The 12,182-nt window shown below is 44.1% G+C and overlaps 1 protein-coding gene across 2 annotated transcripts in view; it reads left to right on the top strand.

Moving 5' to 3' along the window:
• COMMD5 (COMM domain containing 5) overlaps positions 1 to 12,182 on the top strand; it is a 375,299-nt gene that overhangs the window by 182,684 nt on the left and 180,433 nt on the right. The window contains exon 4 of one of the 2 annotated variants that reach the window (XM_069612721.1): positions 9,467 to 9,517. The exons of the other annotated variant lie outside the window; for it this stretch is intronic. Coding sequence (XP_069468822.1) covers positions 9,467 to 9,517 — 51 coding nt within the window. The remainder of the gene's footprint in view (positions 1 to 9,466; positions 9,518 to 12,182) is intronic. 2 annotated transcript variants of the gene reach the window in all.

The raw sequence follows: 12,182 nt of genomic DNA, 5'->3' as shown, positions 1-12,182 counted from the left end.
CTAGTCTGCAGTGCCAGTTTCCTGTACCATTGCACTTAGATTCTTTTCTACCTGCTTTTCCTCCATGTTTGTGCCCTAGGGTCCAGACACAGAAGCAACTCTTGCTACCCTCTTCCATGGGCTTGCAAGGTGTGGTGCCTGTAAAATTAACGTGCACAGAGGCATTGAGTTTCCCTTATATCTGTGGGTAGCTTCTAGTCCAACCTGTGTAAACACCCCTTGGGGGTATTCCTCATTCTTTGTCCAGGACATGGTTGCCATCCCTTCTTGTTCACCATTCAGGTCTGCTCTTTCTTCCTGTTCAGTTGTTGAGAATTACCTTGTCTATTCTTCCTTCTAATTTACCCGCCTGCTGTATGCGTTTGCCTGCCCCCTTACATCAGCACAGCCACCCGAGAACTACCTGGGTGGCCTGTGCAACTCGTGACAGGCGGGCTTCTATCCATGGCTGCTCCTGCACCTTGGATGGCTTGAGCTCCCTCTGCTATGCCTTCCGCACGGCCATGAACTGCTTTTCCTTCTGCTTCATCTTCTCTCCTCAGCTGGGTCTCATCCTGGGTTTGAAATATCCCACTCAGGTGCTCTAATGGGAAATAACTAGACCACACCTTTGAATAGTCTTACTTCTGAGTCCCAATTGTCCCAGGACAGGGTGTAATATTAAGTTGTTCCATTTTATTCTCAATTAAGTCAGAAAGTCAGATTGTCCTATAAACTGAGTTACTAGAGTAAGGGGAATTTGGGTACAGAGTCTGTAATTTCACATTGGAGTAAAGATGTCTCATCAAGACAGAATCGTGACAACTCAAGGGTTATATCTTCAATTCTTTTTGAGCTACCAACTTAGTTCTGTTCTACTGGCTTTTTACACCAGGCTCTTCACATTAGAGGGACTGGTATATTGACTGCATGCCATTGAATATCTTGGAATGGCTTCCTCCTCATCTTCAAAAGAAGCTTAATACAGCACCCCTTGATAGCCGTCTCCTCCAATGTGATCCTTACCCCCCCCCTCCCTGATACCACCCCCAGGGTTAGGATCGGGTAGCGGCTGCGTTTCCTTGGCCGTATGGGAGGTGACTTTAGGCTGGGGTTTGGTGTTGACTCCACGAGATTCATCGAAACAAGTGGTGATGGGTTGGTTGGGAACTTGTTAAGGCTCCTCTTAGATGACCCTGATAGCAAAGCCAGCAATAGGAGGAAAGCAGGGTAGAGAGGGCATTGCAAGTTCATCAAAGATTCTTTAATAGGTATAATAAATTCCTATAACTTCAGGTGCAGATGGGGGAGAAAAAATGTCTCGGGGCCACCTGAGACATAGAGACGAACAATGGACCAGTGGGGTACTTACCCCTTAGGAGTGCACTAAAGGGGCGCCAGTTAGCAATAACTGGCTTATGGTCCATAGCAAAGCCAGGAATCCCGGCGTGGGACTTGCCTTTGGTATTGAGGGCTCTACAATGGTGGTCTTTTGATACTCTGGGTTCAGTGGATATTACGTTTTTGACCAGGAAGGTTGTGTCCTTGGTGGCCATCACGTCTGTGTGTAGTGTTGGGGAGTTGATTGCTTTGCGGTCTACTCCTCCCTTCTTAACGATTATACCGGAGGCTTTGATTTTATGCTGCGACACAAAATGTATTCCTACGGTCTTGTCAAAGTTCCATCAGACACAGGAGGTTGTTCTGCCAGTATTCTATCCCCTCCCTGCTTCACCAGAAGAGTAAGATTGGCACCTACTTTGCGCTAAAACTGCAGTATTGTTACGCTCACCTGGTATCCACAGCGACGCCACCCAGCCGGGTTACTCGCTGGTATGCTTCTCAGCTTTGCCCTGATGTGGTCTGCGGAGAAGGTTCTGCCTGAAAATACAGGAGGACTGTGTTCAAGACTGACCGACTGAGGTAAGTATCCTCCCTCCACACCCGTATGCTTTCAGTCCCTCTGGCGCCCTCTCCTCACCTTGTGGTAGAATTAGGCATGCTCTCTGTCCTGCCTTCTTTGCAGGGGCGTGTTGTCTTTCATGGGCGAGTGCGGCCCAGTTACTTCACTGACGCCGGCCCGTTTGATATTGTTCAGGTAGGTCTTATTGCTGTTCTTTAGTTTTGTTGCTATCCTGCATGCCTTTCTTTGTTTAAAATGTCTTTTTTTTCTCCCTTAGGTATGCAGAGCTTCAGCGCGGCAAACTGGCTTGGTTGAGCCCTGCTGGTATATGATGGCACATTAAGAGCACTATGATGCGGTAAGTAAGCGCTATGCGCAGCGCTGCAAAGTCTTGCCTTTGCTAACCTGTGTTTTCCTTCCTTGTAGGTCGCGGTGTTCAGCGCGAGTGGAATGCCCGGAGTGGTGCCAGCCGAGAGGCGACCAGCCAGGTAAGCCTTTTGAGCAGTTCGTAATTTGTAAATGTCTCTACAGCTTTCTTTAATGTTGCCTCTATCTTCCTCTTTCAGGTCGTTCTGTCCGGGAGACGTGCAGATTTGAGGAAGCTGTTCTCAGTAGCTGCGAGTGTTTAATGCTGCTGCTAATGATGTTCCTTTTGTCTCCTTGCAGGTTCTGCTTCTCCGAGGTTCGTGGGAATAGCTGGACATGGTGAGCGTCACGTTGCAAGCTGCAAAGTAACACAAAGCATGTTCTGCAGTCAGGGTGTGGTTTATATAGCCCAGGGAAAGTAGTTCCAGGCCTGCCACACCCAAAACACTAGACCACATAGCTTGGTTCTTAGGGAACCAAGCTATGTGGATGCATCCATGTTGGCTGACAATAAAGTAGTTCCCAAGCACATTGTTGTTCATGGTGTATGAGCCTGGCGCCATAGGCGCCAGGACTGGCCCCATGAGGGCTTTTGAAGAGGATGCCAGGCTCTAGAGGCCCGAGTCCTGACTCCACCTAGCCAATGGGTTTGCCAGAGGGGGTTTTGGGCGAGGGTCGTGACAGTATTGTTGTATTTAAACAGAACGCAAGGTATTAGCTTGTCAGCCTGTTTGTCAGTTTTGGGGTGTCTGCTCGGGGTAGGAGAGCCTCTGCCTCGATCAGCAGATGGATGAGGCACCATTGCTGAAGCATACAAAAATCAAAGGAGTTCCCTTGCCGGGTCAAGTACTGGGGAGGACCACCTGAGGAATAGCAGCCTCCTGGGCATAGGTCAGGGGGGGGTTGCTGTTCAGGATATCTGTCGAGTGCTGACCCACACACATTTGTGAGCCTGCACACGCTTGCTGAATATTCACTCTCGGGTTTCTAAAGTAGTTGATTCCTGGTGTGTTGAGCACTGACTTGTAGCTCATGGCCCCAGGGGACACGGCTAGTAGGGGCTGCATGCTTGTCCCCTAATGGATTCTAGGAATAAAGACGGACTGTGTCCAGTGTTTGAACTGCACTAGTCCATCCAGCCCACTATGGGGTTGGATGAAATGTAGAAGGGAAAAAGAACAATGCAACAGAACTCCCCAGCCCAAGAATGGGCTGGGCAGGGGAGAAAAGAATAATTAAAAAAAAAAAAAGAAGGCAAAGGTATCCCGAGATTCAGGGATACGTCCATCCCATGCACACCATTTGGCGGAACACAAGTAAAACATGTAGGAACATTAATAAGGTAATTTCAAAAACTGCACTTTCATCTCAAATTGTCAAATACATTTAAGAATAAAGAATTCAAAGAAATTGTAGCACAATTGTACAGTTGGTGTTTTCAAATGATATATTTACATCAATCAAGTAGAATTAAAAATTGCATCTGTTTGATATGCCCATGCGATGCTCAATGCGTTTTGAAACAAGTAGATCCCTTCATCAAGAGTTTTTTTCATACAATCTATTGAGTACAAAGTAAATTTCTTTAAAACCAAGGGAGAAAATAATCCAAAGAGGATTTTAAAAAGAAAATTGACAGAGGGGACAGTTATGTCATTTTATTCTGACTTGTAACGTGCACGTTCACCATAGGCATCTTGGCGGGAGGATGTGATAAGGTAATAGGAAATGCTATTTTAACTCAAGACTGGACTGAAATAATAAAGAGGTGGCCCTCAATACTTCTCATTCCAAAGGGTGCTAGCAGCTATAGAAAAAGCACGGACCCCAAGTCTCGCACAGCGATATCTAGGGAGCATCACAGGGCGAGCCAAACTGGATCTCAATGGGGTCTCAGGAATATAATGCACACTTTTCTCCTGAATGTAGTCTGCGCCTTGATGATGGTAGGTGCGATGGACTATACACAGGGATTTGAGCTTAATGCGGGCAGCCACCGGTAGCCAATGCAGGGTACTGAGCACCGGGCTAATGTGTGCCCCAAAAGGGGTGCCAGTGGCAACCCGGGCCTCCATATTTTGGAGAAGTGGAAGCTGGTAGAGTAATCCACATGGTTGAGCGCATTAGAATAGTCAATACGGCTAATAATCGTAGAAGCGACGACCACTGACCACAGAGGGTCCGGAAGAAAAGGCAATACTTTGCGCAGGGCCCTCAAAGTAAAATGGTCAATTTATTTACATACTGCACTAATTTGTGAAGCCATCCAAAGAGAAGAAGAAAATACCATACCCAGATTATTTACCTCTTTCACAAGCCAAGGAAAATCACCTAAAGAAGGCGGCCAGTAAGAGGGAGAAAAAGGAAATGGAGTCAGAGATAGCACCATCTGCTCCACTGGTCAACATACCACTGCTCACCTAATCACTGGCTCAAATGAAATGTGTGGTATAGAGCGGCTAGAGCAAGAGGAGATGCTGGTGGTCTTTTTGGAGGTTCTTCCTGCTGCCTGATTGACGGTTCCCAAAGAGCAAAGCTCAGCAGCGCCCTGTGTTGTAAATATGTTGTCAGAGGCGGTTTGAGGGAACCCTGTCGGTCCTGGCGCTGGATTGGTAGAGGTGATACTCATAAGGCTTGTGCGTGGAACGCATGAGAATGACGAGTTGTACCACTGAGATAGGTATTGCAGTGGATTATTAGTATGGATATGCTGTTTTTCCATAAGCAAAGCCAACATGTGTTTCGACCCAAAGCTCTTTGTCAAGGCGTGGTCGGTATGTGGTTATGGGATTCTGTATAAGGGAGCTGGAGGGCAGCTTGTTGGCCAGCGAGGCGTCCGGACGTTAGATGCGCAGTCAGGTGATCTTTCGGCGAAACACGTATTGGCTTGGCTTATGGAAAAATAGCATATCCATACTAATAAAAATCCACTGCTATACCCATCTCAGTGGTGCGACTTGTCATTCTCATGCATTCCATGCACAAGCCTTAGAGTATTACCTCTACGAATCCAGCACCAGGACCAATGGGGTTCTCTCAAATCCCCTCTGTAAAATGAAATGTGACAACATCACCCCCATCTTGCATAAATTACACTGGTTCTCCATCCCAGCTTTGCTCTGGTTAAAAATCACGTTCCTCAGAAGGAAACCAGCGCTGGTACGCCGACCTACCTGATGGCCAAACAAACTCCATTAGGCGGCAGGTGGTCTTCTTTTTGCGAGACCATCACCATACTGTATTCTAGAGTAGCACGCAAGGAGAAAACCAAGCAAGAATACTTCTCATGCTACACTGTTTCTTTTTTGCAACTCCATCCGGGTGGCAATGCGTAATGTTCCAAATCTCCATCAGTTTAGGAAAGAACGGAAGTTCCTTGGTGTAACCTTGACTCCAGCTGTCTGCACACCCACATGCATGATAACGTACTTGAGGACTCGTTAAACCCTCACTAACAAAGTTTTGTTCGATGGCCTTTACAGTGCTCCTTTGCTTCCAAGCTAGGTTTGTGCTATAAAAATGTATATATTAGTAATACAAAATCACAAACCGTCAAACACAGAACATTGTAAAAAGAATAAAATTAGATGACATCAACACATATTTTATAAGAGTTTAGGTTACTTCAAGCATTGGGAATGCTAGCATTAATGCACAAACACTCATTTTGAAATGTATTTGCCTAATAAAATGTATTCCACAATACAAATGAAACCTTAACTCTCTACACTGTTACTTCACAACACTCACTCGCAGTCTTAAGCAGCTCATATCATATCATTGTTAAAGTTGAAGTGGGTATTGTGAAGAGGTGGAGGGAGGAGTCGGACAAAAGGGTGGTATTATTAAAATATAGTTTATTAACTAAGGGGTTACCTTTTCCTATCTCTACAGGGTTACCCTACCTATTCTAAGATGACTCGGGGTGTTTGTTTGCAGGGTGAGGGTCACAAGAAAGACTCTCCACTCTGTCCAAATCTTACTCTAACCCTACCATTAAGTTATGACCTAGTTCAGCATTTATAGAAAACAAAATACCTTCTCCTGGTAAACTGTTGTTTTTCAATCTTTTTCTTCTGTTTCAGATTCAACAAAGGGTTCAGTGGTAGGAGAAAAACTCCCTTTTTTGACCTACCCAATAGTTCTCAAAAGTGTCTTTAGTTCCTCCAACTGAGTTTTACTGACTTGTTCAACAATTCCAACGGTCCTTCTTGAACTTTATCTACACTGAAGGTTCTCTACACTGCTGTTAATGTAATCACTGTGATGTGGGAGAGTACCGCTGAGGCACTCTTGACTTTTATCAATTTCACTGTCACCGCTGTCATGCGGAGGATGAATCTTGTTGCACTTGAATTGTCCACCTTGCCAACTACTGCTGTAGTAAAGGGACTACTCCTGAATGATTCTTCGCTGTGCCTTCTCTTGGTGTTGTCACTGTCACAAGGGAGATTTCTCTCAGGTATTTCTCTTTTACTACTGTGACGAGGGAGATTACTTCTGAGTGTTCCTTCTCTTTGGCCTCTCTTAGTGTTATCAATGTGACGAGGGAGATTACTCCAGTGTGTTCTTCCTTTTTGGCTTCTCTTAGGGTTACCACTGTAACAACGGAGATGACGCCCATACGTCTCTTGTGTTTCAAAGGGGTCACCACTGTGAAGAGTATAGGCAACCTTGATACGTTATACCCTGGCCCCTTCCCGGGTCTCCCGGTATTCCCGTTACTTTCTGTCTTGTGGGCGAGCATCACTGGTTCTTCCTGTGGGGTCCAGGCCGCTTCTCTCCACCATGATTTGCCTCCTCGCTTGAGGACTTGGCAGTATCGGCATCGTTTATAGACCAACAGGTCTACCCTCCTTGGGTCACGCCTCTGCCTGGAGCTCTTCTTCAGTCCGGATTGGCGGCTTGCCTCCCCATTAATCGTAAGGTCAGGATGGGCAGCTCTCCATCCCAAATGTCGTTCTCCTGGCTCTCACTTCTGGCTTCACTGCTGCTGCGCATTCGAATCTCCCGGGCTCTGTCTTCATTAAATGTTAGTCCTTTCTCTATTTTATTCAAGTGCTGTTGGTCCCTCCCCAGTGTGAACGTAGAGTCTTTTGTTTTTCTTTGTGGGTTGATCTCTACTCCTCCTTTCCTCTTCTTTGTCTCCGTATGGTTGGCTGCCAACCAGCAAGCACTCTTTGTATAGTTTTCATTCTTCCTCTTCTCAGTACTATTAGAAAGTGTAGGTGTGAATGGTCATCACAGTAACAAATAGAGACTTGAGTGGCTGATACCTTAGAAAGGATGCCCTTTAAGAGGTTATGAAGGAGTTCCTTGAAGGAAAGGGTGTCTTTATCCCCAAGGGGGAGTCTCTCCCTATGAGGTCCTCCTGCTTATTACCACCCCTAGGGGGAATATTGGGTAGCAGCCTCACCTCCCTAGCCTTGTAGGGAAGGTCTCCCTCTTGGGAAGAAGTGACGGAATTCCATGAATCGTCACATTATGAAGTAGTGTAGTGTAGTATGGGAGACTTATGTATAAAGGAAATACTTCATTTGGACTACTTGTTTTGTTCTTTAACCTTGACATTCCCAATGTTTGTAGACTTCACCATTTAAGAGTAATATTACAACTTTTTACAACTTTTGTGTTGTTGTGTCCACTGATATAATGGAGTATAGCGAAACTATAAGATTTTCTACTTTAATTATGAAGATTTTCAGCATATTCCTAGTCTTTTATCTGAACGTGTGGCAGGCAACAAATATATTGAAGAAAGCGGTTCTGCCAAAACACGAGTTAGCCACTTTTTAACCCCCACACCCCTTAACACCAGTATGCATCTATAGCTTGGACAAAGGCAATAGCTTTGGACAAAATTGAAGTTTTGTGTTGGACTGAGCAGGGCTTGGGCTACACACATACTGAGGCACGGAACCATTGGCACTGATATACTGGGATCCTCCAAGATGGTAAGAATGCCCTATATACGCAACCATAACCGGGAAACAAAGGCAGAAAGGACAGTGGGCTCTGACCGGGAAGTTCTGACCCTTTGGTGACTCCTGTTCATGTCACAAAAGTTCTGGCTTAACAAACTGTAATCAAGGACTATGGCTGTATTTAAGGAATCTTTCCTGCCGGCCAGCTGGTAATTTTGAACCTTGCTGTTAATGCAATTCATGGTTTTCAAAGTAGTTGGGAAAGTTGTAAGGAATTGAGCTATTTGTTTTAACTTTGTCATGAGTGTGGGAATACATGTTTGTCACCAGTACTAATTGCCACTAAGTTAGGGCATACTTAAAAAAGCAGAAAATACATTATCAGACCATACAGTAGATCTTGTGAGCTTGTAAAAGCATGAGACGGCTTTAAGAAAATTGGTATTGCAATTTCCTAAATCGCTGACTTTTTACAAGAAACAGCCACTCAAATAATTGAGTTTAAAGTCAATAGTTGTCTGTATTTTGACCATAAGGTTTTCTGGAACATCAGGCTGAAAGCGCTGGTAGGTATATGCATATGGTTGCATGATTTGTTTGGGAACTTTAAAGAAATGTCATACATATATCTCTGCATTTGTCCTAGGTTGATTTTTCATTTTAGGCCATATTCAGTTAATCATTTTGATCTAATGTTTAAGATCATGTCATGTCCAAATGTTTCTTCTTTACACATCATTTGTTTATCCAGTCTTTTTGCTAGACCATTGGCTTGCCTGAATTGCTCCCATTCACAATTTATTTTACTAAACCATTTGCACAATTGTTTGGTTGTGCTACTTATGCTGGTAAAGCTGTGCCTTGTGTTTTGTCAGTAAGGAGGAGCCCTTGACAAAGCATTTTTGTATTTTTATATTGGATATCGTTAAACCACTTACAAGCAAGAGGAATTGGCCACTGAACTATATCAAAACTAGGGCTGAATATTTCAAGTTTCAAGCTACTATTTAGGCATAAAAAGTCATTTGCCCCCTCAGTTCGCCACAAACACACAATGCCTTACTTGCCAAGAGTCGATTATCCCTCGCCAACTGCTAGTGGTGAGTGCGCATTTTGAGCCCTGAAAAATCCCTGATATCATTGTTCTCATCTGTCCTGCTGTCAAACTAGATGATGCCTTTGGGTTGCTCTGCAAAACTTTAATGTTCATGCTGTTGGAAACTGCATGGTGCAAATCATAAAGGATTTAATAAGTGGTGCTTAAACATTGTTATTTTATATTATTATTTTAAAGGATACCAGAAGATTTTATTGTGGATCTAGCCAACATCCTCTTTGGAAACAGGTTAGTAGTGTGCTTTCCATTTCAACAGTAATGTGGTTGGGCAAGGTGCTCATGCCACTATCTCTTGACTCAAGTGCAGACTTCCCCCACCAGGAATGATGTGACTAAACTATGCCACTCATGTTTGTGATGTAAGTATGGAAAATAAAAAAAGTTAGTGTTTAAACATCATAGACTTTACCACACCACAGACCAACTGAGAAATGTTCTGCCTTATTCTTAGCTCATTATATCCACGTACATTCCTGCACCTTTAGAAAGGTTACTACAAATGAAAAGATACACCATAATGACTGCTACTATGACACAAAGTGAGATTGAGTACGGAAGGTAAAATCAGTGCGCAGATCCCAAAGTTCTTATTATGGAATCCATGAAACAAAATACAAATTAGGCTTCAAATCCAATTTATTATTCACTAAACAGCCGACACGTGTTTCGACCTTTCAGGTCGTTCTCAAGGCTGTAAATTAGTCCACAAATAAAATGATCATGTATAAAGATAATCGGACCATAAATAATACATTCATATTCCATAATAAGAACTTTGGGATCTGCGCACTGATTTTACCTTCCGTACTCAATTTCATGTTTACCTGTACTGGTGTTTCATAGGGGACATCAGTGGAAGGTTATTCGAGCAGCAGGCCATCTTACTTGCATTAATTTTGGTATCAACCAGCGCACTGGCTACTTACGACCCCCAGTCTGTCTTATTACTATGACACAATGTTGGTCATAGCCTAAAACACACCAATATCATCAACTACAAATGACACCCCCACATGTATAGAGACACCAATAGGTGCACATTTTCTTCCATGATTAACCTCAACTATGTGTTCATACCCCATCCATTTTAACTTTACATCTTTACACAAGGTAAGCCAACACATGTATAATCCACCCACCATCAGCATCCCTGTGCTGATTAGTTTAGTATAGCTGATGCCAGATCATCTTCAGATCAGATGACCTCAGGCACATATACACGATTGATTTTCTAAAATCAAAAATTAATTGATTGCAAGGTTTTGGGCTAATCATATTCACTATACGTGCACTGGCCAGTGGCCCATACCATCATTTGTAGCCTTGCAACACTACAGAAGAAGACCAGCCCTGGATCCCGAATTTGCAGTGCAAAGGTACATTTCACTGATGACACCCAACAAGGCTGAGATGTGTCTGAACTTGCATGTGGTCTTTTGCAGCGGGGATTTTTCCTATTAGTAATAATAATAATAATATTATTATTATTAAGATATTTATTGAGCGCAGAACTAGCTTTGAGAAGCACCTGAGCACTTTACAGAGGTATACAACAGTACAGCTGCATAACAGAGCGCTTTTCAGAGTTAACAGAACAGCTATCCAGTGGGGGTGGGATACAGAGGGGCACAGAGGAGGGATACAACTGTGTCGGGGGTGGGGGAGGAGAGGGGTGGGTGGCGTCTAGTGAGTCAGGTGGCGCGAGGGGCGATGTGATGGCCTAGTAGTTTCGGCTAGACTACCTCTTTTGGATTGGGAAAAGGCCATATTTGTATGGGTTTATTTGCCCTTCTGTAATGCCAGACACGTCTAAAAAAGCTTTCCCAGCCATCGCTCTACAGTACTGTACAATTGATTTGCTGCTAACTCCTGAAACCTTGCGAGTTAAGTAATGTATCCTTGTCCTCTCACTTGCCGCATTTCAAGACACCACCAACCTATCTTACGCTTTGTAAAAAATATTTGATCTCAGTCCCCAAAACATAATGAATAGTCCTTTGCGCACTGCCCGAACCAATCAAAACATTTTACCTTCCCTTAGAAATTTGAAACTCCATGAACTAGATTTCCTGGGGGCAACAGCATGTGGTCTGTCATTTCCTTCGATTTAGCAAACATTGCCCACACACAATTGCTTTAAAAATAAATCCAACAAAGGAGCATTCTTAACTGACCCAGAGGCCAAACCATGATATTGCTAACCTTCATGAAATAACATGTCATCCCTCCCTGCCAAGTCAAAAAAATGAGCGGTATTGTCCGCTCAAAGGTGAAGTGAACCACCCAAGGAAAACCCCTTAAGTTTAAACCACTTAAAATTCCTATTTTTCAATACTTCCTTAAACATGCCACTAGCAGAAAATGTCTAGTTTTTTTATATCCATCTGTAGGCCATCCTTAAGGATATCCCTTCACGTGTCCTTGCTCAAGTCTTTAAGCACAACATTAAAAGAAAATGTGATCAGACAAAGCCATCACTGTGATGCTGGAAATGCATTGCAGGGACAGGGCCTCCCTGTCCTTATCCTCTACTCCCTTATGTGTTTCTGTGTTATTTTCTGCACAGGAGTCCATTTGGGACTCCTGGCAATGTAGCTCTTCCTCTTTATGTTCATGGTGAACGGTGACCCCTGGGATACCCTTATGGCACCCATCGGTGGGGGTACAACTGAGTACCCCTGGTGTATGTTTTTGGGCACTTGTGTGTTGCCCACAGAGCAGAGTCTGGGCTGGTGGCAGCTTCATGCTGATCTGGCAGGAGCTCGGAGTTTCCTCCATTTTGGGATACCCAGGCCCTGCCACTGTGGATTCCTGATACAAGGCATCCTAATGGTTTCTATTGCCTGTTACTTTGTTTTCCCAAGGTCCTGGAAAGCCCTGACTCTGTCCCTTC

Source organism: Ambystoma mexicanum, chromosome 5p (genome assembly GCF_040938575.1).
Source record: "Ambystoma mexicanum isolate Mex_15411 chromosome 5p, UKY_AmexF1_1, whole genome shotgun sequence".
Lineage (NCBI taxonomy): Eukaryota > Metazoa > Chordata > Amphibia > Caudata > Ambystomatidae > Ambystoma > Ambystoma mexicanum.
Note: the sequence above shows the minus strand (reverse complement) of the source record. Positions and strands in the feature narration are given on the sequence as shown.